General features: G+C 41.8%; 1 protein-coding gene across 6 annotated transcripts in view; it reads left to right on the forward strand.

Annotated features, from left to right (window-relative positions):
- DOCK11 (dedicator of cytokinesis 11) overlaps positions 1 to 24,930 on the forward strand; it is a 326,778-nt gene that overhangs the window by 206,985 nt on the left and 94,863 nt on the right. For 4 of the 6 annotated variants that reach the window (XM_024988142.2, XM_024988144.2, XM_024988146.2 and 1 more), the window contains one exon: positions 4,426 to 8,671. In XM_024988142.2, the coding sequence (XP_024843910.1) occupies positions 4,426 to 4,548 (123 nt within the window). In that variant the 3' untranslated portion in view covers positions 4,549 to 8,671. 6 annotated transcript variants of the gene reach the window in all.

Here is a 24,930-nt window from a genome sequence, read left to right on the forward strand (position 1 = left end):
CACTGCTTGCCTGAAGACACTCCCCTGGGTGAGACCATCACATGGAGGGTGTCCTTACAAATAGACTGACCATGGTTAGTGCCAAAGCACTGCAGTGTAATGGTGGGGAGGGGCAGAAGAGAGATTTCAAGGAAAACAGGAGCTAGTTGACTATCTCTGCTATAGGAGCTACTTGACTGTCTCTCCTCTAGCTAGAAGAGCTAGCTATCTCTTATGGTATCTTGTATGCTTTCTCTTAGAAAGGACTTTGGGAAATTTGTTATAATTAGTCCAGAGTTGCACTGCGTGACCAGGAGTCCAATTTTCTAACCATGGTCATCTTCTCAGTATGGAGAAGCCAGGCAGCTAGACTTTCATCATCCATCTTGCAGTGAGATGAGTCATCCCAGTCTCCTGCTCTCCTATTCTCATGGCAGGGAATCTCGCCGGCCTGAGGAGTCTGGACTCAGTGATCTGTTTCCTCTTTCTGTCATCTTGACTTCTGTTAGCCCACTTAGGAGTGAGTGTAAACCATCCCAAGGCATACCTTTGCTGCTCAGTTTTCCGAGGTCCTTTTTTGTCTCCTTCCTAAAGCAGGCTGGTGATCAGGACTAGGCAGGCAGGGAATCATTCCACTTCCTTTATTGTCTGTGTCTCAGGTTCAGCCCCTGAGTACGGTGGGGATATGCCTCTCTTCACCCTCACCCTTCTGGGTTATGTTGAAGAGTTAGTCACTCAGTCATGTCCAACTCTTTGTGACCCCATGGACTGTAGCTCCCCAGGCTCTTTTGTCTGTGGAATTCTCCAGGCAAGAATACTGGAGTGGGTTGCCATTTCCTTCTCCAGGGGATCTTCTGAACCCAGGGATCAAACTCAGGTCTCCTGCATTGTAGGTGAATTCTTTACCATCTGAGCCATCTGGGGAATACTTTAACCAAATAGACTACATAATTTGTTCCTAGAAACTGTCCAGTTTACAGGGTTCTGTTCTCCATTGTCCATAGGAAAGAACAGCAAAACTCCTCCTTTACAAAAATATAAAACAATTATAGCATTTTAAGCCAATATATATTACAGTTATAGGGGCTTCCCTGGTGGCTCAGATGGTAAAGCATCTGCCTGCAGTGTGGGAGACCTGGGATCGATCCCAGGGTCAGGAAGATCCCCTGGAGAAAGAAATGGCAATGCACTCCAGTACTCTTGCCTGGAAAATTCCATGCATAGAGGAGCCTGGTAGGCTATAGTCCATGGGATTGCAAACATTTGGACACGACTGAGCAACTTCACTGGTATATTACAGTTAAAGGATTTGCATGCAACTGTATGACCTAGCCTTGAACTCTAAATTATTCAAATTGAAAGCAAATTATTCAATTTACTGCTAGTATGATGATCAAGATATTTAGAGCAGTCATCCTATACAGTTCTTTTTTCCTTGCTAAAAATCAAAATTGAACTGATGTTGTTGTTCAGTTACTCGGTCATGTCTGACTCTGCAACCCCATGCACTGCAACACACCAGGCTTCCCTGTCCTTCAACACCTCCCGGAGTTTGCTCAAACTCTCATCCATTGATTTGGTGATTACATCCAATCATCTCATCCTCTGTTGTCCCTTTCTCCTCCTGCCTTCAATCTTTCCCAGCATCAGTATTTTCCCGTTACTCAGCTCTTCACATCAAGTGGCCAAAGTATTGGAACTTCAGCTTCAGAATCAGTCTTTCCAATGAATATTCAGGGGTGATTTCCCTTATGATTGGTTTGATCTGCTTGCAGTCCAAGGGACTCTCAAGAGTCTTCTCCAACACCACAGTTTGAAAGAATTCATTCTTCGGCATTCAGCCTTCTTTATGGTCCAACTCTCACATCCATACATGACTACTGGAAAAACCATAGCTTTGACTAGATGGACCTTTGTTGGCAAAGTAATGTCTCTGCTTTTTATTCAGAGTCAGCCAAGTCAGTTTAAAAGATTTTGGCTTTATTCAGTGATTCATGAGTCTGGCAGCATCCCATCTGTCAGAGAGAAAGGAGCTCTGAAGAGCTGTAGAAAATGGAAGCCTTTTACAGGTAGAAGGAGTCTGGTCAAGGAAGTTATTCTAAAAGAGACCTGATTGTTTCAAGCAAGGTCACCTTCCTCTGGGGCACAGCAAGGGTCTGTCCAGTGAAGTACCTCACTAGTGCTGACCAGGAAATTTCAAACTTGAAAGTAATGCATGTACTTTTTTGACTAGTTCAGATTACCTGCCTGGAAAAGACTGAAACTGCAGTTAGGTTGATAGTAATTCTCAGGTGATGTGGGTTTAGCACAAGTGACTCCATTTTGGGCATCTTGCCTCTGTCTCTCTCTCTCTCTTTTTTTTTTTTTAATTTATTTGGCTGCACCATGTCTTAGCTGCGGCATGTGGGATCCAGCTCCCCGAGCAGAGACTGAACCCAGGCCCCCTGCACTGGGAGCGTGGAGTCCCATCCTCTGGACCACCAGGGAAGTCCCTTGTCTCTTTAACACCCTGAAATTTGGGTTTTATGAATCTGCTGTCATATTTTCCACCTGTCTTTCTCATTTAATTTCTATAAACCATGGCTATTATGTTCAGTTCTAGAGACCAAATTTTAGACCCTTGATATTATATATTCTCCTGTAGTTTAAATTCTTCTATATTCTATATTGATAGGTAACCAAGAAAAGTCTTACTTTCTATTGGTTTATATTTATGAAATCTGTATTGTCATGATGTATCCTATTTAGGTGTACCTTGGTTTGGGCAAATGTTGACTTTTTAGTGAATTTTTGTAAATCAGTATTTCCAATATTTCCATATAAAAGAGAGCTTTTTTTTTTTTTTTTTCAGTCAGACACTTTGAGATATATTATTTCCCAAAGGCAAATATAATACAAAAGAAGATAAAATATAGCTGTGTACTGAAATGTGAGTTATCTGTTTAGCTCCACAAATGATGACTTGACAAAAAGATATGGCCTGGCTATTCCTTGGCCCTTTTCAGTGTTATCTGTTACCCTATACCAAAATATGAAGTTCTTTCTCTTGTAAGAGGAAATTTTTCTATTTTACGGATTTTATATAAGACATGATTTGCAGCAGCACAAATGATATGACCCATTTCTGCCACCAGAAGCCAATTTGCAGGCTTAATACTGAAGTTTCAAAGCTAACTTGAGAACCTAGTATTGAAAGCTTGAAACCTAAGTTGGTACTGTACAGTAAAGAGGTTGGATGTGATGTGTATGTTGTTCTTCCATCTTGTCTGTGCATGAGATATCAGTTGATTTTGATCACACAAAATGGATAATTTTTAAAACATCTATACTAAATTAAGAGATACTTACTCCTTGGAAGGAAAGTTATGACCAACCTAGATAGTATATTGAAAAGCAGAGATATTACTTTGCCAACAAAGGTCTGTCTAGTCAAGGCTATGGTTTTACCAGTGGTCATGTATGGATGTGAACGTTGGACTGTGAAGAGAGCTTGAGCACTGAAAAATTGATGCTTTTGAACTGTGGTGTTGGAGAAGACTCTTGAAAGTCCCTTGGACTCCAAGGAGATCCAACCAGTCCATTCTAAAGGAGATCAGCCCTGGGTATTCTTTTGAAGGAATGATGCTAAAGCTGAAACTCCAGTACTTTGGCCACCTCATGCGAAGAGTTGACTCATTGGAAAAAACTCTGATGCTAGGAGGGATTGGGGGCAGGAGGAGAAGGGGATGACAGAGGATGAGATGGCTGGATGGCATCACCGACTCGATGGACATGAGTTTGAGTGAACTCTGGGAGTTGGTGATGGACAGGGATGCCTGGTTGTGCTGTGATTCATGGGGTCGCAAAGAGTCAGATACTACTGAGCGACTGAACTGAACTGAATATGATTATATGTATATATTTATGAAGTTCTTCATTTCCAAGAAAAATGTTTTGCATCAATTAGTTTACATAATTATGGTATACATTTGAAAATTTGACTTATTTTCTCTTTACTTAAAATTATTTATGAAATCTCCAGGGAAAGGGCATGGGTATCAGGATATTTCAAAAGCCCCCCAGTGAACTTGAGAACCACTCTTAGAAGATGATCTATAAACTCATATCAAGAAGTTCATTGTTTAGGCTCTTGTTATGACCATCTGTTAAAAAAAATTTTTAAAGACTGTGTTACGTCTCAGTTGCTGTTGAATTTTGCATTTTACAACCTTTGGTTTTTCTTAATGAGTAACCAGATCTTTTCTGCTTTTTTGATACGCTGCCTTTGTAATACAGCTTTGAAGATTTGAGTCGGTAATGTTTTTCTTTGCTCTTTCTGCTTTATATCATTTTAAATAGCTAAGTGTCAGTGATAAATTGGAATATGCCTATGATTTCGTATACACATACCTTTTTTGGCCATGGCTATTTTGCTTAGTGATAAACATGCCATTTCTTTCGTTTTAGATAATACAAGAAGACCCAATGCATTCTCCCTGGATGAGCAACACATTACATGTATTTTGTGCAATTAGTGGTACATCGAGTGACCGAAGTTATGGTTCCCCAAGATACACTGCTGAAATATGAGGACATGCAGATGTCAAGTGACAACAAGACTGAACTTTCTCAGGAATATTTGGAGCTGTGCAAATGTTAAAAATTTAAAGATTTGTTATACACAGAGTGTTTCCTCCTGACACCAAAACTTTCATGCTTTCATACAGGGTGCTTACATATTTGTAAATATTTAAGCAACTTGAAAGTGCCTGGAAAATTGCACCACTGTGCTTAGTTTGTACTTTTTTAGGTAAATCTATATACTGAGAAGTAGAGTTCAAAAACTAATTCGATTTGCTTAATTGTCGCTTAAAATATTAATGGTACTGTGTAAAATTGTATAATGGAACACAATAAAAGGTAAAACTTCTTTGTAATTAGAAGTGAAGGAAATAATACTTTGAACTTAGCATTTTTCTTGATAGGAAGCTAAATTCATTATCATACTAATCCTTGGAGAATAAATTGATAAAATTTTCACAAAACATGGATACTTCCAACTGAGGAGATAATTTGAAACCTTGCCTTCCAGTGGTCTAGACTGGGCTAAAGGAAATAGAAGCATTATGTGAAAAGGAAAATTTCACAAAGAAAGGATATACATAGAAATACCAGGCTTACCAGTCCTTCAAGTTTTGATCCAATGATGCTAGGTATTCCAGTCAGTGGTCTCTCTAACATACGAGGCAAGGGATTCCATTGTGGCCTGTGTTTGCCTAGCAAGCAGCCTTTGTTGCCTAAGCTTCATCAGCTGAGACTCTCCATAAAGCTAAACAAACATCTCTGAGATTTGCAGTTACTTCAAAGTTTAGCAGCAGAGTCTGAGGGTAGGGACTTTGTAATGATGACTTTCTTCAGTTAACAAGGTTAATAAGGATTTTGATAGAACTTGATGATCACAGCATTTCTTGGGTCAGTATCCATAACCACCACGTATTTAGCAGCTGCTGGCTAAGGATTACATCTCTAACTATGAAGAAACCTCAGATTAACTAAATAATTCAGGAGAAACCAAGATGTGAAGGACATTTTTACCTTGAACTATCCATAAAATTTTGGCTGCCTTTCATGTAAACATTAAGTCCTAGATTTATTTTTCATATGTAGTTTAGCCTATCTTATAGACATTAAAAAAAAAAAAACACACCAGAAAACAGACACTGAAATATAAGTGTATTGTATGGAGCTTTGGCTTTTTAAATACTCTGTGATCAAGTAAATCTTAGAGATCATTATGCACCTGGCTTGGGCATATTTCTTTACATGTTATTTTTAAGCTTTCAGGGGAGCATGAAATTACTTATAAAAGATTAATTTTGTATTTTAATAAGGGATTCAGAAATTCCAGAGGCAGTCGGTAATTCCTTAATATCTTGGAGTCACGTGAAGAGTTAGTTTCACCTTTAAAACTATTATATGTGGCACATATATGTAAAAAAAACTGTCACCCAGAGAGAGTGCTGCCTTCTGAGAATGAGATGTCTTAGGGAAACTTGAGTAATCTTTTGTCAATGACCAGTCTCTATCCTATCCCCCAGTATATACTGTGCCCTGTGGGTCACTTTAAAAAGTGTAACAAATCACCCCTGCCCTCAAGGAAGTTGCAGTCTAGTTGAGGCGGCAAGATAGACACGAAATTAAATAATACAAGAATTAACAATATAAGACAAGATAAGTTGTCTATGAGAACTGCCAAATGAATGACATTGTCCATAACTCATATCATATTCAAGGGATGAGAAGCTGCTGTGAGTGTTAATGTTCAGGGATGACTTCATGGAGAAAGGAAAGCCTTGAACAGGCTTTCAAAGATGAGAAGCTATTCTAGGCAGAAGGACCATCACGCGCAAAGGTGTAGAAAGATTTTGTAAAAGTTCAGGGTAATGGTGAAAGGACCAGTTTTGTTCAAGGGAGTAGTAGATGCTAAATCTAGAAAGACTATTTGGACCTAGATATTGGAAAGCCTTGAATACCAGGATAATAGTATTTTGACTTTACTCAATGAACAGGAGGAAACCAGTCAAGGTTTTTGAATGGAGAGATTACTTGACTAAATATTATTTTTATGAAGGTAATCCTTTATATTGCTGCCAGATGCCTTTGAGTCTGAGAGAGATGGACATATGGAAACCAGTTAGATAGTTATTGCAGTAATCTAATGAGTCCATAAGCCCATAGATGTAAACAAGAATGGAGAAGAAAGGACAAGTGCAAGAGATACTATGTGGAAAGATTGGCCATGACTTATTGATGACTAAGGAGAAAAAAGGAAAAGGTAAAGATAATTTTGTGTCCTGTGGCCAATGAGTTCTCCAGGTCATGGCAAAATTTTACACAATTATTTTCACCAGCTTCCAAACTGAGGGTAGAAAGGTATATAGAGAGAACACGGTGGGTTAGACTAGAGAAAGCCACTAAGTATGCCTTGAAACACTGCATATGTTAGGTATTACTGTTTATATAGTTTAATGATTTCATGAAGTGATTTGGCCTCTACAGATGAATTCACATCAAGAATACATTTCTGCTATACTGATTATTTTTGCAATTAAGCTTGACTCCAGGTTCCCTGGAAACTACTGTTTTGATAGTCTTTGAACAGCTTGTAAACTGTGAATAAAGTCAGCATAGTAGTGTTAGCTTATCACAAGAATGTTAACCCATAGAGAAAGTAAGCAATTCCATGCAGATTTTCTGAGTAACCAGTGCACCAATGGCATCATGTCCATAGATGGTATTGTTATTGTTACCATATTTATATGAATTGACTGCATATATAAATACAGTATCTTTTCAAAAATGAAACAGCAGCAGTGGTAGCAACAGACTTGGAACTGTGACCAACATATCATAGAACTAGATATGACTCACTGGTTAATTAACAAACTAAATAGGTCAGCATAATACAAACCCAAGCCTTTGATTATAAATACTAGTTTATCTGTAATGCAGAACCTGAGCAATGTATTGAAATCTTAGGAATTTCCTAACTCTTGAAACTCTTAATAAAGAGATACATATTTCAGGCTTCTCATACACAAACTGGTGGGCTACCTTCAGTCTTCTAATAACAGTACACTATGCTTCAGCTATCGAAACACAGGGAGAGGAGTAGAGTAAAAGACGATTAGGGGTGGGGAATGGGTTTGTATCACAGGACTATTCCCCTGTCCTGGGAAGTGGCCAGTAAGAGTGCTTTGTTCATCTTGTTCCACTGACAATGCTTTCTTTCTAGTCCCTAGCCACATAATGGTTCCTCTAAGAAAAGTGTATATGTATGTTTATCCAACTCCAGATTGACGTGGCGACTAAATTCTTCAAAGACTGTGCCTCTATGTATGGCATCTTAAGACTTTTTCCAACATACTTTCTTGTCTTCTCTTTTCCTCTTTATTAAGCTGTAATTTGTACACCATGCAATTCACCCATTTAAAACACAAAATCTGTAGTTTTTAGTGTATTCACAGTTGTGTGACGATCACCACAAGTAATTTTAGAATATTTTCATCACTTCCAAAGGAAACCCTATACTCATTATCAGTCACTCCCATTGCCCACCAACCAGTCCCCAGCCCCTAGTAATCAACTTTTCTGTATCTATAGATTTGTGTCCTGGACATTTCTTATAAATGGGATCACATACTGTGTGGCCTTCTGTGACTAGCTTCTTTCATTTAGCATGATATTTTCAAGGTTCATCCATGTTGTAACTTGTATGAGAATTTCACTCCTTTTTTGGCTGGATAATAACTCCTTTTGTATGAATATGTCATATTTTGTTTGTTTATCAGTTAATGAACATTTGGTTTATTTTTGCTTTTTGGCTATTGTTGATAATGTTGCTATGAACATTTGCCTACAAGTTTTTCTATGGATATGTTTTCATTTGTCTTGGGCATATACCTAGGAGTTGAATTACTGGGTCATATGGTAACTATGTTTAAACTTTTGAAGAACTGCCAGACTCTTTCCTACAGGAGTTGCACCACTTTACAGTCCCAGCAGCACTAAATAAGGATTTCAATTTCTCCATATTCTCAACAACACTTGTTATTATCTGCCTCTTTCATTACACCTTCCTAGTAGGTGTGAAGTGGCATCTCACTGGGATTTTTATTTACATTTCCCAAATAATTAATGAAGTTGAGCATTGTTTCATGTGTTTGTTGACCATTCTTATACGTTCTTTGGAAATACGTCTATTCAGAGGGTTTACCCATTTTTAAACACTGGTTTCTCTGTTGATCATTGAGTTGCAAAAGTTCTTTATATGTTCTAGATGCAAGTTTCTTATCAGCTATATGATTCCCATATATTTCTGATGTTGACTTTTTACTTTTGTAATGGTGTTGAGACAAAAGTTTTAATTTTGATGAAGTCCAATTTCTCTATGTTTTCTTGTCGTTTGTGCTTTGATGTTGTATCTAAGAAGGCGTTGCCTAATCCAAGGTCATGGAGATTTACACCTATATATTTTTTGAGTTTAAAAATTTTTTTTTTTATTTTACTACTTACCCGTACTTTATTTACAAATTGCAAGTCTTCTTATGGTACATAAAATGCTTTCTGTAGCTCATCTCAGCTTTGTTCACACTGAAGTGAGTTCTTTTCTATGCTCAATTGCTGCTGCTGCCACTGATTTGTTTTCTTTCAGGATCAAGATGGGCACTTTCATATATAATCTTATTTTTAATTCCTTTTCTGCAAGTCTTTTCTGGATTCTTAGCTTTGCATAATTATACCTACAATGGAACCAGCATCCTAAAGTCGCCAAGATAAATCCTCCTATTCCAATGTCACATAATCTTCTAAATCTGCCTTCCCCTTCCCAGGGTCCCCGGGCTCCGGCACAGCCGCCATGGGGACTGTCAGCACCTCCGAGTTTTAGTTTTAACTCCTACTTTTAGGTCTTTGATTCATTTCAAGCTGGATTTTGTTTATGGTTTGAGATAAGGGTTCAAATTCATTGTTTTGCATGTGGATATCCAGTTGTCTTTGTATTATTTGTTGAAAAGATTTATTTTCCCCCATTGAATGGTCTTAGCACTGTCTTCAAAAATCAGTTGACTGGAAATGTATGGTTTTATTCTGGGCTCTCGCTTCTATTCCATTGATCTATATGTCTGTCCTTATGCTAGTACTACATTGTCTTGGTTACTGTATCTCTATATTAAGTTTTAAAATTGGGAAGTGCAAGTCCTCCAGCTATGTTCTGTTTTCAAGACTGTTTTGGATATTCTGGTCCCTTGCATTTCCATATAATTTTTAGACTCAGATTGTCAGTTTTTGCAAAAAATGTAGCTGGGATTTTGGTAGTGTTTGCTGTGAATCCATAATTTAATTTGACGAGTATTGCCACCTTAACAATATTAAGTTTCAATTCAAGAGCATAAGATGTTTTTCTGTTTACTTTGGTTTTCTTTAATTCCTTTCAATAGTATTTTGTGGTTTCGAGTATAGAAGTCTTGCACTTCTTTTTTTAAATTTATTCCTTGGTATTTTATTCTTTTTAATGCTATTATAAAGGGAGTTGTTTTTTAAATTTCATTTTCCAGTTATTCTTTGCTAGTTTATAGAAATACAACTGACTTTTGTATATTGGCCTTGTGTCCTGAAAGCTTGCTGAATGCATTTAATAGCTTTAATAGTTTTTTTTAACTGATTCTTTAGTGTTTTCTATATAATATCGTGTCATCTGGAAATATAGAGAATTTTACTTCATCCTTTCCAATCTTGATTCTTTTCATTTCATGTTCTCACTTGGCACTTGGCTAGGACTTCCAGTAGAATGTTAAATGGCAGTGGTAAGAGCAAGACATTCTTGTCTTATTACTCATCTTTGGGAGAAAGCTTTCAAACTTTCATGTTAGGTGTAGTTTTACCATGGGTTTTTCATAGATGCTTTTTATCAGGTTGAGAAAGTTCCCTGCAACATGCTTTGCATCTGTTTTCTGATTCAATCAATTCCCCCAGTAATCATATGTAGGCTACAGTCCACAGGGTCGCGAAGAGTCAGACCCGACTGAGCGACTTCACTTTCACTATGACATATAAGGAAATAGATGACAAATGGTTAAGAAATGTACTCAAGATACACATCAAATTAGAAATGAAATCAAAGCATCCTAATTCAGAGTCCAATGTGTTTTCAGCTCTTATATACTATTTCCTACAGTCTGCTGCTGCAGCTTTGTACAGAGACCCAAAAAGTTTCCTCTCTTCCACTTTTTTACTAAGAAGGTAAGCCGTTTAAGGGTGAAATTGTCCGTCGCTCAGTCAGGTCTGACTCTTTGTAACCTCATTGACTGTAGCCCACCAGGCTCCTCTGTCCATGGAATTCTCTAGGCAAGAATCCTGGAGTGGGTTGCCATTTCCTTGTCCAGCGGATCTTCCCAACCCAGGGATTGAACCTGGGTCTCCTGTAATTGCAGGCAGCTTTTTTACTGCCTGAGCCACCAGGGAATCTTCTGATTTTTCATCTCTGTTTCCCTGAAACCTAAAAGCACCTGCCAAAGAATAAGAACTTGAGCTGTCTCAAGGAAAGAAAGCCAGATTAGGTAAGCAGATGCTTCTAGAGACTTTAGTATGGGCAAGGCAATGTGGACAATATCCCAGCCCTCAAAGTGATTATGGTTGAGGCAGATAAGACATAGTCACAAAAGGAGATATGAGAAGGTCTGATAATAGCAAATCACTGGTCATGACAAGTGCTTGAATAGTTAGAGCTTTTGTAGATGTAAAACAAAAGGCTTCATGAAGGAGGACAGCCTTGAAGGATGGGTAGGAACGAGCACGTGTGTGTTAAGGAAGGAACCTAGACAAGGTTTTTAACAGGAAGTTAAAAACTTCATTTTAACTACTATATGAATGCTGACCATTAGAACCGATCACTATAAGAGCTATGCAAAGGAAAGATAATAATAGAGTGCATATAAAAGCCGGTAATATTATCTTGTTCTTCTGATCCCCTCATCTTTTGCCTTAGACTCAAACTCAGTAAAGCATGTTTTTATTTTTTTGTCAGAACATTTGCACTCTAATTGCTTTGTCCCAATGTTAGAAAAAATTTGAAGCCAACCTCAGTCAAGTTCTGACCAAGAAATAATTGTTCTTTGCATATTGCAGCATTTTGTATTCTTTGTGTATTGCAGCATTTTGTAATAATCACTGATTCTCTAGATCATCTAGGGCTGAGAGTCTTACAGGCTCTGCCCTCCTCACCCAGAATGCTGAGTATGTGCCTCTGATAGGAAACAAAGGGAAGGTATCATAAACTGTTGAGGGCTACAATCTGGGAATTGTTGACGACCTGTCAGAATTCTTTTATCTACCATTATAAGCCAGCTATATGGACGATCAAGGCTGTATTCAGTGGGTAGATATACAGGTGTCTTGCTAAGTCACTTCAGTTCAGTTCAGTTGGTCAACTGTCATATTGAGTGTGTCCAACTCTTTGCAACCCCATGAACTGTAGCATGCCAGGCCTCCCTGTCCATCACCAACTCCTGGAGTTTACCCAAACTAATGTCCATTGAGTCGGTGATGCCATCCAACCATCTCATCCTCTGTTGTCCACTTCTCCTCCTGCCCTCAATCTTTCCCAGCATCAGGGTCTTTTCAAATGAGTCAGCTCTTTGTGTCAGGTGGCCAAAGTATTGGAGTTTCAGCTTTAGCATCATTCCTTCCAATGAACACCCAGGCGTGATCTCCTTTAGCATGGACTGATTGGATCTCCTTGCAGTCCAAGGGACTCAAGAGTTTTCTCCAACAACACAGTTCAAAAGCATCAATTCTTCAGTGCTCAGCTTTCTTTATAGTCCAACTCTCACATCCATACATGATGACTGGAAAAACCATATCCTTGACTAGATGGAACTTTGCTGACAACGTAATGTGTCTGCTTTTGAATATGGTGTCTAGGTTGGTCATAACTTTCCTTCCAAGGAGTAAGCGTCTTTTAAATTCATGGCTGCAATCACCATCTGCAGTGATTTTGGAGCCCCCCTAAGATAAAAACACATTTACTACTCTTTTTCCTATTTCCAATCAGTCTGTTGTTCCACGTTCAGTTCTCACTTGCTTCCTGACCTGCATACAGTTTTCTCAAAAGGCAGGTCAGGTGGTCTGGTATTCCCATCTCTTTCAGAATTTTCCACAGTTTATTGTGATCCACACAGTCAAAGGCTTTGGCATAGTCAATAAAGCAGAAATAGATGTTTTTCTGGAACTCTCTTGCTTTTTCGATGATCCAGTGGACGTTGGCAATTTGAACTCTGGTTCTTCTGCCTTTTCTAAAACCAGCTTGAACATCTGGAAGTTCATGGTTGACATACTGTATAAACCTGGCTTGGAGAATTTTAAGCATTACTTTAGTAGTGTGTGAGATGAGTGCAATTGTGCAGTAGTTTAAGCATTCTTTGGCATTGCCTTTGTTCGGGATTGGAATGAAAACTGACCTTTTCCAGTTCTGTGGCCACGGCTGAGTTTTCCAAATTTGCTGGCATATTGTGTGCACCACTTTCACAGCATCATCTTTTAGGATTTGAAATAGCTCAACTGGACTTTGATCACCTCCAGTACCTTTGTTTGTAGTGATGCTTCCTAAAGCCCACTTGACACCACATTCCAGGATGTCTGGCTCTAGGTGAGTGATCACACCATTGTGATTATCTGGGTTGTGAAGATCTTTTTTGTGCAGTTCTTCTGTGTATTCTTGCCACCTCTTCTTAATATCTTCTGCTTCTATTAGGTCCATACCATTTCTGTCCTTTATTGAGCCATCTTTGCATGAAATGTTCCCTTGGTATCTCTATTTTCTTGAAGAGATCTCTAGTCTTTCCCATTCTATTGTTTTCTTCTATTTCTTTGCACTGATTGCTGAAGAAGGCTTTCTTATCTCTCCTTGCTATTCTGCATTCAAATGGGTATATCTTTCCTTTTCTCTTTGGTTTTTGCTTCTCTTCTTTGCACAGCTATTTGTAAGGCCTCCTCAGACAGCCATTTTGCTTTTTTGCATTTTTTTTTCTTGGGGATGGTCTTGATCCCTGTCTCCTGTACAGTGTCACGAACCTCTGTCCATAGTTCATCAGGCACTCTGTCTATCAGATCTAGTCTTTTAAATCTATTTCTCACTTCCACTGTATAACCATAAGGGATTTGATTTAGGTCATACCTGAATGGTCTAGTGGTGTTCTCCACTTTCTTCAATTTCAGTCTGTATTTGGCAATAAGGAGTTCATGATCTGAGCAACAGTTAGCATTCGGTCTTGTTTTTGCTGACTGTATAGAGCTTCTCCATCTTTGACTACAAAGAATAAAATCAATCTGATTTCGGTGTTGGCCATCTGGTGATGTCCTTGTGTAGTCTTCTTTTGTGTTGTTGGAAGAGGATGTTTGCTAAGACCAGTGCGTCTCCTGGCACAACTATTAGCCTTTGCCCTGCTTCATTCTATACTCCAAGGCCAAATTTGCCTGTTACTCCTAGTATTTCTTGACTTCCTACTTTTGAATTCCAATCCCCTATCATGAAAATGACATCTTTTGGGGGTGTTAGTTCTAAAAAGTCTTGTAGGTCTTCATTGAACCGTTCAAATTCAGCTTCTTCAGTGTTACTTGTTGGGGCGTAGACTTGGATCACCGTGATATTGAATGGTTTGTCTTGGAAACGAACAGAGATCATTCTGTCATTTTTAATATTGGATCCAAGTACTGCATTTCAGACTCTTGTTGACTAGGATGGCTACTCCATTTCTTCTAAAGGATTCCTGCCCACAGTAGTAGATATAGTGGTCATCTGAGTTAAATTCACCCATTCCAGTCCATTTTAGTTCGCTGATTCCTAGAATGTTGACATTCACTCTTTCTATCTCCTGTTTGACCACTTTCAATTTGCCTTGATTCATGGGCCTAACATTCCAGGTTCCTGTGCAATATTGCTCTTTACAGCATTGGACCTTGCTTCTATCACCAGTCACATCCAGAACTGGGGTGTTATTTTTGCTTTGGCTCCATCCTTTCATTCTTTCTGGAATTATTTCTCCACTGATCTCCAGTAGCATATTGGGCACCTACTTACCTGGGGAGTTCCTCTTTCTTTTTGCCTTTTCATACTGTTCATGGGGTTCTCAAGGTAAGAATACTGAAGTGGTTTGCCATTCCCTTCTCCAGGGGACCACATTCTGTCACACCTCTCCACCATGACCCATTCGTCTTGGATGGCCCCACACATCATGGCTTAGTTTCATTGAGTTAGACAAGGCCGTGGTCCATGTGATCAGATTGGCTAGTTTTCTGTGATTCTGGTTTCAGTCTGTCTGCTCTCTGATGCCCTCTCTCAGCGCCTACTGTCTTACTTGGGTTTCTCTTACCTTGGTCGTGGGGTATCTCTTCACGGCTGCTCCAGCAAAGTGCAGCCACTGCACCTTACCTTGGATGTGGGGTATCTCCTCTCGGCTGCCGCTCCTGACCTTGGACATAGGGTATCTCCTCTTGGCCGCTCCGGTGGTGTGCAGCAACCACTCACTGAAGTCACTTCAGTGGTGTCCAACTTTGTGACTGCATGAACTGTAGCCTGCTAGGCTCCTGTGTCCATGGGATTCTCCAGGCAAGAATACTGGAGTGGATTGCCATTCCTTCCTCCAGGGAATCTTCCCAACCCAGGGATCCAACCCAAGACTCTCGCGTCTCCTGCATTGCAGATAGATTCTTTACCTACTGAGCCACCTGGGATATACAGGTAACATTATAATTAGAATCCAGTAGTTATTCCAACGACTGAGCGACTTCGCTTTCACTTTTCACTTTCATGCATTGGAGAAGGAAATGGCAACCCACTCCAGTGTTCTTGCCTGGAGAATCCCAGGGATGGAGGAGCCTGGTGGCTGCCGTTATGGGGTCACACAGAGTCAGACACGACTGAAGTGACTTAGCATAGTTATTCCAAGGGTGGCCTTTTTCTGTCATTAACTGGACTGGGTCTTCTGGATTCTGCATCTGTTTGAGAGATGTAAGTAATAGTGCCTAGCACTGTTATATCTGGATGTTTGATACTGAGAAGCAAAAGCAGAGCTAATGTAGATGTGGAGTTCTGTTCAGTGCAAAGCTGACCAGGTCCTATAGTGCTCATGCACTGAATTATTTCATAATTCTTCCTTGCCATAGTCAAGATTTGAGATGCTTCCAGAAGCAATGTAACATGCAGATAGTACTAGATCTTCCCTCCATAGCCCAAACTAAGAGGTTGACTGAAGGGAAAGGGCTGATCTGGCAGAATGATCCCTACCAGAACAAGTACAGTGAAAGTGACAGGCTTCTGGGAGGAAACTAGGCTGCACTTGGTTCCACCGGAACCCCAAGTAGGCACCGGGTCAGCTGAATACAATTAAGGTCACATGCAAGAGAAATTATGTTCAAAGAGGTAATCTGGGGTATTTACACAGAATGTTTTGGTTTTGAAAATAAGATAACCCCCCCACCACCACCACCACCACATCCTCCTTTGTTACAGAAAGTGAAAGTCACTCAGTCATGTCCGACTCTTTGTGACCCAATGGACTGTAGCCCACCAGGCTCCTCTGTCCATAGGATTTTCAAGGCAAGAATACTGGAGTGGGTTGCCATGCCCTCCTCCAGGGGACATTCCCTACCCAGGGATCAAACCAGGCTCTCCTGCACTGCAGGCAGATTCTTTACCTATCTGAGCCACCACGGAAGCCCACCGACAAAACATACAAAGACGCTGGCTGATAGCAATCAATGCTGCCATACTGGCACACGGTGACTGCACAGGAACCCTGCCCTGTGTCTGTCTTCCTGAACGGTAGCCAGTTACTGATCGTTGTAGCTTCCACACACATCTGAGCATCAACCACCCGTCCCTTATGCCCCCAAACTCTTGGGCGTCTCTGCTTATCTCCTTTGGCTTCCTTCCACTATCAGAATTACACAGAAGTGGTTTTTGGTTTGCAATTGAACTGATATGAGTTACTCCCTCAGTATTTCCTCTCTAGAGAGTCTCTAAAGCCATAGCCTCCTTCAGTTGAATTTAATGTATGTTTCTCATTTGGATTTCTTCTGTCCACGTTCACAGATAACCAGCTCTCTTAAAAAAGATGAAAAACTTTTCAGTTTCCCCTCCCCATTTCCTACCCATTTCGAAATCCTGTAGGGGAAAATTTGCCCAACCAATCTTGTTTAAAGACATTTCATCCTCACTTTGGGTGATGGGACCTGGAGTGAGGTCTACACTCTCTGTGTCTAGAAGTCAAGTGCTGGCCCCTCCCTCCCAGTGCGTCCTAGGTCCTGTCCTCCTCTGCTCACTCTCTTCTTCTCTCCAAGAGCTCCCCACCCCTCTGTGCTGTGTGCTCTCCTCACACTAGCTGCTCAGTGCTCGCTGTCTGGATGAATCAGTTCCCACAACCGTGACCCATAACTCCAGCTCATGTCACTGAAAGGCATTTCAGCAAGTTTCTGCAGCCACTGCAACTTGGGGGAAACTGACATTTAGTTAGTCAGGATCTGACAAGCCTGCAGTAGGGAAATGTCTTGAGATGGAACTGGCTATAGTTTCCCTCTCTTCACCCCAAATCTGAAATTTATCTCGCAGATGGATACCTCTCTACCCTCAGGCTCCCTCCCTGCCAGGTATTCTGCAGCACGGATTTCTTCCTTTGGATGGCTCTCAGCAAATCAGTCCCTGGCCCTGCTCTGCTTCCTCCTCCTGATCCGATGTTGGGACATCCCTAGGAAGTCAGCTACCTCACCATCCCACCCCCTCTTCCAGTAGGTAGCAGAGTGGGGTGGGTATCTTACACGTCCTCTTTCCAGGAGGCCAACAGGCCACCACATCTTTGTAATTGTGACAAGATACACACACCCACCTCCATTGATTCAGGACTTTATTTTTTATATCTTTCAGTAGATAGTCTTCTCCAGCTAATGCTTTTTTCCTTCAGGGCTAATATCTTAGAAGTCTTGGGTCTTATTAGAGGAATTAAACTGCTTTATAGTTGGCAGCGGTAATAGAACTGAAATTGTTTGTTCAAGTTAACAAGTTGGAGGGTCACTAGTAGTGAGAAAGACTTCACCAGGAAGTGGAAAGGACAGCTACAGGGATGGTGAGGCAGACCTTGAGCATCCTCAGATTCCTAAACATAGCCTGCCTGTAGACCAACTGCCAGGTTAGAAATGAGGGTCAGGCTGCCCGCTCCTGCTTGTGGTATGCAGGTATGTGTATATAGATCCTGACCTTCCCCACCATCACCTGCTGGCCAACCTCACACATGCTCACTTCTTTGGTTATTCCTTTGTTCCCTGGTCCCTTAGATCTTAGAAGAGTGGTTCTTAATTGGGATTGATCATTGGGCAGGATCAATGCCAAGACATTTGGCAATGACTGGAGACATTTTGGGAAGTGGGGTAGAGCACGGGGGTGCTGCTCAACACCCTACGGTGCACAGGCAGCCACCCACAACACAAATGTACCTGGCTCTAAGGTCAGGAGAGCGGAGTACCACTACCAGCTGCCTCAGTGAACTCCCTGAAAGCTGCTCCACCGGCTGGTTCGTCCTCAAGGACCCTTTTGCTGGCCATCCCATCAGTAAATTCACTGGGAGATCTCTTTCCTACTAGGGACTTTTTTACCCTCAACTGCAACTGTTACCCTCTTGTGTTCCTGTGTACGGGCTTCCCAGGAGGCGGTAGTGGCAAAGAACCCGCCTGCCAATGCAGGAGACATAAGGGTCGCGGATTCCATCCCTGGGTCGGGAAGATCCCCTAGAGGAGGGCATGGCAACCCACTCCAGTTTTCTTGCCTGTAGAACCCCGTGGACAGAGGAGCCTGGCAGGCTACAGTCCATAGGGTCACAAAGAGTGAGACACAACTGAAGCGACTTAGCATGTGCACACACAAGTACCTGCGTTCCACAAGTGGGAGCGGGCCTCCTGACCCTCATTTCTAATCTGGCACTTGGTCTACAGGTGGGCTCTGCATACACGAGCTCATTTTATACTCACTGCAACTTTGTGAGGCAATTACTAATATCACCCACCACTTTATGACTGGGGAAGCTGAGGCACAGTGAAGCTAGATAAGTTGTTTGAGATCACACAATAAGTAGTGAGCTAGAATCTGAACCCAGGGAATCTAGTGTAGAAATTCACACTCTGAACCACCACATGGAGATGAATCAAGGAAAAAAGAGGACAGATGCAGGAGAATAAAATGATGAGGAAGGAAGGAAGGAGGAGGAAAGCTTCCGTTCCCTGACATCGGAAGGCAGTTGCTGGACGGTACCCAGCCTCCTTTTCCAGGCCCGTGGATCACCGACTTCTGTCTCTGTTCCCAAAGCTTCCTAAGTACATCGGACTTAGGCAAGAGTTCAAATCAGTGAAATAAATGGTGTCCAGGAGAAAGCAATGGCACCCCATTCCAGTACTCTTGCCTGGAGAATCCCATGGACAGAGGAGCCTGGTAGGCTGCGGTCCATGGGGTCGCTAGGAATTGGACACTACTGAGCGACTTCCCTTTCACTTTTCACTTTCATGCATTGGAGAAGGAAATGGCAACCCACTCCAGTGTTCTTGCCTGGAGAATCCCAAGGACAGGGGAGCTGGTGAGCTGCCATCTCTGGGGTTGCAAAGAGTCAAACACGACCAAAGCAACTTAGCAGCTGCAGGAGCAGAGGAATCAACGTTTACTTTCATTACAATTTTTTTATTGGAGTACAGTTGCTTTATAATGTTTTGTCAATTTCTGGTGTACAGCAAAGTGGATCAGCTCTATGTATACATATATCCCTTCTTTTTTGGATTTCCTTCCCATTTAGGTCATCACAGAGCACTGAGTAGAGTTCCCTGTGCTATACAGTAGGTTCTCATTAGTTATACATAGTCGTGTATACGTGTCAATCCCAATGTTCCAAATTTATCCCTCCTCAACACCAGTTTCCCCCCTAGTAACCAGAAATCTGTTTTCTATATCTGTGACTCTATTTCTTTTTTTTTTCACACTTTTTAAAATATAAATTTATTTATTTTAATTGGAGGCTAATTACTTTACAATATTGTATTGGTTTTACCATACATCAACATGAATCTGCCACGGGTGTACACGTGTTCCCCATCCTGAACCTTCCTCTCTCCCCTTACCATCCCTCAGGGTCATCCCAGTGCACCAGCCCCAAGCATCCTGTATCATGCATTGAACCTGTACTGGCAATTCATTTCATATATGGTATTATACATGTTTCAATGACATTTTCCTAAATCATCCCACCCTCTCCCTCTCCCACATTGGCCAGACTGTTCTATACATCTGTGTCTCTTTTGCTATGTGACCCTATTTCTGTTCTGCAAATGAATTCATTTGTACCATTTTTGTTCTTGATTTCACATATAAGCAGTATCATATGATGTTTGTCTTCCTTATATCACTCAATATGACAATCTCTAGGTCCCTTCATGTTCCTGCAAATAGCATTATTTTCTTCTTTTTTACAGCTGAGTAATGGCAACCCACTCCAGTATTCTTGCCTGGAGAATCCCATGGGCGGAGGAGCCTAGTGTGCTACAGTCCACGGGGTCGCAAAGAGTTGGACACGACTGAGCGACTTCAGTTTCACTTTCACTAACATTCTACTGTTATTTCTATATAGTAAATAAAGCAATGGTTTTCCGAAGGAATCTGAATTCAGGAATAAAAAAATGCTACATTTTGGCTTTGCTTTTCACCTCTCTGCCAAAGCACAACCTAGGACAACAAAATCAAAAGATCCACTTATGTCCTCCCTCACCACACAGCTGTAATTTCAACAAGTGTGTGCATGTGTGCTTGCCAAGTATCATCAGTCGTGTCCGATACTTTGTGACCCCATGGACTGTAGCCCACCAGGCTCCTCTGTCCATGGGATTCTCCAGGCAAGAATACTGGAGTAGGTTGCCCTGCCCTCCTCCAGGAACTGAACCTGTGTCTCTTGTGTCTCCTGCATTGCAGGTGAATTCTTTACCCACTGAGCCATCTGGGAAGCCCTATTTAAACAACAACAGGCCTTAAGAGCCTAGGAAGATTGGAGACTAAACTGAAGATCATTCCAATTCTCAAGTAAATTCTCAAAAGTCCTCTCACCTTCACCTGCACCTTGCCACATCTTTAGGGTTCCAAAAGAAATGAGAGCTTTATGGCTAAAGCAAACACTGGCCCTGAGAACAAACCTGGAACTCTCAGCTCCTTACCCAGAGTGGCAAGAAGACTACGGGGTTTGGCGTGTTGACTTTGGTAGGTAGAACCAGAAGGGTGTCAATATTCCATGGCTTGGTGTCCAGCTCCAGCCTCTCTCCTATGTTCTAGAGCCTATACCCAGCTGCTTGCTGGGCTTCTCCCCTTGGGGACCCATGGGTACTTGAGGATCACCATGCCCGTACCTGACCTCCTGCTCTTCCCTGAACACCTGCTCCTCTTCCTGTGTTCCCCGTCTCAGTGATGACAATATCTCCCTTCCAGTTACCCAGGCCAGGAACCCACTAGTCACCTAGGTCAGCATACATTTTCCATAAAACCCAAATGGGAAATATATGAGGCTTGGCCAGCCATACGGTCTCTGTTGCAACTAGTCAGCCCTGCCATTGCAGAATGAAAGCAGTCATTAGACAGCATGTAGCAAGTGGGTGGGGCTGTGTTCCAATCAGTCTTCAGTTAGGTGCACTAAAACATTTTCACATAATTTTCATAGGTTCCAAAATGATAGATTCCTTTTGATTTTTTCCCAGCTATTTAAAAATGTAAAATCCATTCTTAGGTCATGGGTCATACAGAAATAAATGGGCCGGGTTTCGTTGGTCTAGAATCCTCACGCTCCTTCCTTCTCACATCTAATCAGACAAGTCCTACAGAACTCACTTCCTGAACACGTCTTGGATCTGTCCCACTTCTTCATCCATACATACACCACGTGAGATCTTTGTCCATATCTACACCACTTGTCCACATGGCTTCCTGACATGGACAGTTAAACAAAATTGAAGACTGCAAAGAAAGATCCTCTATGACTATGGTAAAGCAGAAGTACATGTCCCTCCCAGGTTAAGCTCCTCAGAGTGTGAAGGATAAGCTAAAGAAGAGTTTGCTTCTTCCTACATCTGGCACTGCAGAAAAAATCTGTTCATGACTGCCAGTGTTTCATGAGGTGGCCTGGGAGGAGAGGGGAAACGATGCTCTGTAATCTAGTCCATGTGAAAGGGACTATGAATCAGAGAATGGGAGAGAGCTCCTGAGTACATGCTGGCTCCGTCTAACCTCAGGGACTGCCTGGCCAAGGTCAGGCCCTTACCTCCAGTGATCTCCAGAGTGAGACACTCAGATCTGCTTCGGTTAGGGGCCATGACATCTTCAGGAGGCTAGAACTCAGCTAATCTGCCCAAGAGAGCTGAGGCATTGCTTCTCAGTTTCTAGTCCTCTGTCCTGTCTACACTTTCAGTGCAGCATTGTAGAGCAGCAGCGTTCTTCCCTGGAAAGGGGACCAGTGGCCAAACATCCCTGGAGTTCACCCTGTCTGTAGGATGACAGTCACGTAGTCCTGGTGGGAGCAAGAGACGTTAGGCAAATCACTCTCTGATGTCATGCCTCCCATGTAAAGAAAGGGGAAAGCCAATTCCATTTCGATTTTATTCATTTGCTGGAATTTAAGAAGCATTTTAGATTTTTTAAAATATTATGGAAGTGTGACTGATCTCCAATATTGTGTTAATTTCTGTGTATAGTAAAGTGATTCAGTGTACACACACACATATATTTTTTCATATTCTTTTCCACACAGTTTATCATGGGATGCTGAAAATGGCTTTTTGTGCTATGTATAGGGCCTTGTTGTGTATTCATGCTATATATAATAGTTTGCATCTGCTAATCCCAAACTCCCAATACTTCCCTCCCACACCCCACTTCCTCATGGCAACTGGAAATCTGTAAGAAATATTTTCGATTTCTGATTGTTTCTTTTTTCTATGTTGCCAAGGATAGGATGATTAGAAGTAACTACATGTCTTTTAAAATGACCTTTTCCTTTCTGTAAAAGTGAACTACCACAGCAAACTGCTCCTTGAATAACACAAAACTCTGTTCCAAAACAAACACCTAGAAATGTTGTATAAAATGCAACAACACACAGATACTTCACACTGTGTCCCCTCTCCTCAAACCTCCAGTTTCTCCTCTACCATGTCACTCTCAGCAAATGATCTTTCTTCTGATTTCACTCAAAAAATAGGACTCAGAAGAGGATGTCCCGATCTTCCCTACTGCCAACTCTCCCAAACTCTATGCTGCCTTTCCTCCTGATCTCCCCTCATCTCATGACCACATATATGCTGATGACTCCCACAGGCATATCTCCAACCCAAATATCTCTGAACTTGCAAATTCTATGCCCAACTGTATCATGTCTCCCCTTGCATATCTCATATTTAACCAGGTCTCTTGATTTCCATCCCCCAAGCCTGCTTGTTTCCCAGAATTCCTCATCTGTGTAAATGACATCACCACTCAATGTTTGCTCAGGCCAGAAACCAAGACTTGGTTCTATCACCTCTCTCTGTCTCACACAACTTGTCTTGATCCTTCAGCATATACTTTTGGCTGAACCTTCACAATATACCTGTAATTTTACCCTTTCTTGTCACCCCCATTGTGCTGTCCTGTGCCAAGTCGCTTCAGTCATGCCTGACTCTTTGCAACCCAGTAGATTGTGGCCAGCCAGGCTCCTCTGTCTGGGATTCCTCAAGCAAGAATACTGGAGTGGGTTGCCGTGCCCTCCTCCAGGGGACCTTACTGACCCAGGGATCGAACCTGGGTCTCCTGAGTCTCCTGCACTGCAGGCAGACTCTTTACCACTGAGCCACTGGGGAAGCCACCTCCATTACTACCATCCTAAGCTGGGTGACTTTCCTCTCCTGCCTGGCCAGCCACAGTAGTCTCCTCACCTATCTCCCCCCATCCACCGTTTCCTACCTTAGAGTCTATTCTCACCTCTACAGCTGAAGTGGGCTTCATAAAACTTAAGACAAGGACGTCCCTGGTGGTCCAGTGGTTCAGAGTCCATTCTTCTGCTGCAGGGGCACAGGTTTGATCCCTGGTTGGGAAAATAAGATCCCACACGCAGCATGGTGAGGTCAAATACATAAATGAAACGTCAGTCAGACTGTGGCATGCCCCTCTGTTCAAGCCCTCCAGTGGATCTCTTCTCACTCCAATAAAAGCAAAAGCCTGCTACGCTCTGGCTGATCTGGTGCTTGGGATCTTTGGTGTGCCCCCGATCTCTTTCTCTCTCTCCACTTTCCCACCATGCTCCAGCGACACACACCCTATTGTTTTTCCTTGAACATTCAGTGTCCACTTCCACCTCAGGGCACTTGGTCTTACTTCTGCCTCAAATGCTCACACCCAAATGTTGGTAACCACTCGCTCCGCTCCCAGCAGTCCTCATCCCCTTAGTAAACATGCTTTACTTTTCTCCATCCCAATTCATACCCTCTGACATTACAGTATTGCATTTTCTGGTTTGCTTGTGGTCTGCCTCCCTCAATTAGAATGTAAGCTTCATGCGGGCACGGCTTTTGTCTTCTTCACTGGTGTAAGTCCTGCTCTGAAAACAGTATCTGGCTTCATAGTACATGCTCAATAAATAATTATTGAATGACTGTCTGAAAGGCACAGTTGAGAGTACAAGAAAATAAGGTACCAGAAAGGATGAGAGAACTAAAAACTAGACTAGTATATGGGCAACTTGGGATTTGATGAGATTTGATCTCTGTGGCCATGACTGTTAGCCCCCAATATATATTCTCCTGTGTATCTAAAACCAAACTCCTAACTTTCAGTGGGACAGTCACCCAGAATAAAGACGACCATGACTAAGTTCTGACCAATGGGATATTAAAGAAAATGTCATTGGGAAGTGACTGAGAATCTTCCTTAAAAGATAGCTGCTATGTCCCTTTTTCTTGACCTGTTGCTCTTTTCTGCTGGCTGGAATGTAAACGTGAAAGCTAGGGACTTCTTGGACTATGAAGTGACCTGAGATACAGAGGCCACATAGACTGGAACAACAAGATAAGAAGAGCTTGGGTACCTGAGGACACGGTGAAGATAAACACTCTATGCCAGCATGGGCTGCCTTTCTCTGGACTGGTACATGAGACAGTTTGCTCCTATCAATGTCTCTATTATTTTGGAGTATCAGGTTCAGCTCTCAGCTGAGCCTAATACTAATCAGTTCAATGTACAAACAGAGAGAGGAGCCAAGGCTTTGAGATCAAGACCCTCATATTTAATCATGGGCCATTAATTCGTTATTCCCTCAGTGAAATGGAAAATTAGGGAAAACCATGTGTCCACTGGCAGAGGAGACTAAATGAAAGATT

This window comes from Bos taurus, chromosome X, assembly GCF_002263795.3.
Source record: "Bos taurus isolate L1 Dominette 01449 registration number 42190680 breed Hereford chromosome X, ARS-UCD2.0, whole genome shotgun sequence".
In the NCBI taxonomy this organism is placed as follows: domain Eukaryota; kingdom Metazoa; phylum Chordata; class Mammalia; order Artiodactyla; family Bovidae; genus Bos; species Bos taurus.